At 40.4% G+C, this 1,390-nt stretch overlaps 1 protein-coding gene across 5 annotated transcripts in view; it reads right to left on the reverse strand.

The window, feature by feature from the left end:
* Positions 1-71: 71 nt before the first annotated feature.
* Positions 72-1,390, reverse strand: part of mpp3a (MAGUK p55 scaffold protein 3a) — a gene marked incomplete at its 3' end in the record, with an annotated part of 17,291 nt that continues 15,972 nt past the window's right edge. For all 5 annotated transcript variants that reach the window (XM_014022325.1, XM_014022333.1, XM_014022319.1 and 2 more), the window contains 2 exon segments: positions 72-92; positions 571-635. In XM_014022325.1, coding sequence (XP_013877779.1) covers positions 72-92; positions 571-635 — 86 coding nt within the window.

The following is a 1,390-nucleotide window of genomic DNA, read 5'->3' on the forward strand; positions in this document are numbered from 1 at the left end:
GTGTGCGCGTGTGTGTGTGTGTGTGTGTGTGTGTGTGTGTGTGTGTGTGTGTGTGTTGCAGGAGTACACACCTCTGTCACATCCTTCTTCAGCTGACAGAACGCAGAAAGAGGAAATGATTAAAACACATTCACAGAGCAGGTTTGGTTGATGGAGGACGGTCAGGACCAGGTTCTGAGCTGACCCCGCCCCTTGCTGAGCTCCGGCCTGCTTCTAACCGCGTGACCTCTGTCCTCTCACCTGGATGTTTCCATGTTCCTCAGGTGAGCAGAGTGGTGTACAGTTCAGGCAGTGAGCAGCTGTTTTTCCTGTCTGGATCTACTTAAGCTGAAACTTACAGCTGGCCAGATGGACTAAACATGAAAGAGATTAATCCATAATCCTCCCTCCATCTCTGTGACTCTTCATCTCCCTCTCATCCCTTTAAAAACAGGCCTCCACCAATAAACCAACGAGAACAATACCAATATGTTACATTAAGATTATTGTGCTGTGAGGAGTTTATTAGTAAAAAGAGCAGTCGTGGAAAGATGCAGAAAACGAAGTGAAACCAGAGAAGCAGAAACTTACAGGCCGGCTTTTTAGGAGATTTAGGATTGGGGAGCGTGCCCATTTTCATCCTGTAGGCCAGTCGCCTGGACGAGAGCGCAGCAAAGAGGACGAAGGCAGCAGGAAGGAGGGAATAAAAACAGAACATGAAAAGTAGAGCAGTTTCAAGAAATAATAAAGGAGGTTACTGGGTTCAGATGTAAAACATGTTTTTAAATACACAATCAGCTGAAGAGAAACACAAAGTACTTAAAGGATCTGTGTACTTTTTGGTTATTATCAGCTGACATCTGTTAGAGAAATGTCAAACTCATCAGCTAACATTTATTTATTAGAAAATAAAACATGTTTATTCATCAGACCATTAAAGTGAAATAATTTTTTGTACCTATGAATGCATTTTTGGAAATGTAACATTGATAACTTGTTGCAAAACAAATTTCTCGCTATCAATGTGAACAGCTGTTGAGATCATCACATATGAAGACACAGGAAGTGATGTCATAGGGGAACGTTTACATGTGAGCAGAGCGTTGCTACAATAACTAACAAGTAAACAAGTGACTGTAGAGAAGAATCTGATGTTTCTTTAGATTATTTTGAGTCTCTCAGAGGGATGAAAAGTTAGTTTAAATATTGTGTCACTGAACAAAGACCAGGAAGCTCCTTTTCTTAGAGTTCCCCTTTCATGTCACTTCCTGTTTCACTTAGCTGAGCCAAGTTCAAAATAAAATTTATCAGTTGTGTGACAAAATGCGTAAAACTTTGTGTATTTTACCAAGTTTCTTAAATATAAAGATGTTTTCTTTTGCCTCACAGAAACCTTAACAAGGAGATAAAT

This window comes from Austrofundulus limnaeus, unplaced genomic scaffold (genome assembly GCF_001266775.1).
Source record: "Austrofundulus limnaeus strain Quisiro unplaced genomic scaffold, Austrofundulus_limnaeus-1.0 Scaffold4, whole genome shotgun sequence".
Lineage (NCBI taxonomy): Eukaryota > Metazoa > Chordata > Actinopteri > Cyprinodontiformes > Rivulidae > Austrofundulus > Austrofundulus limnaeus.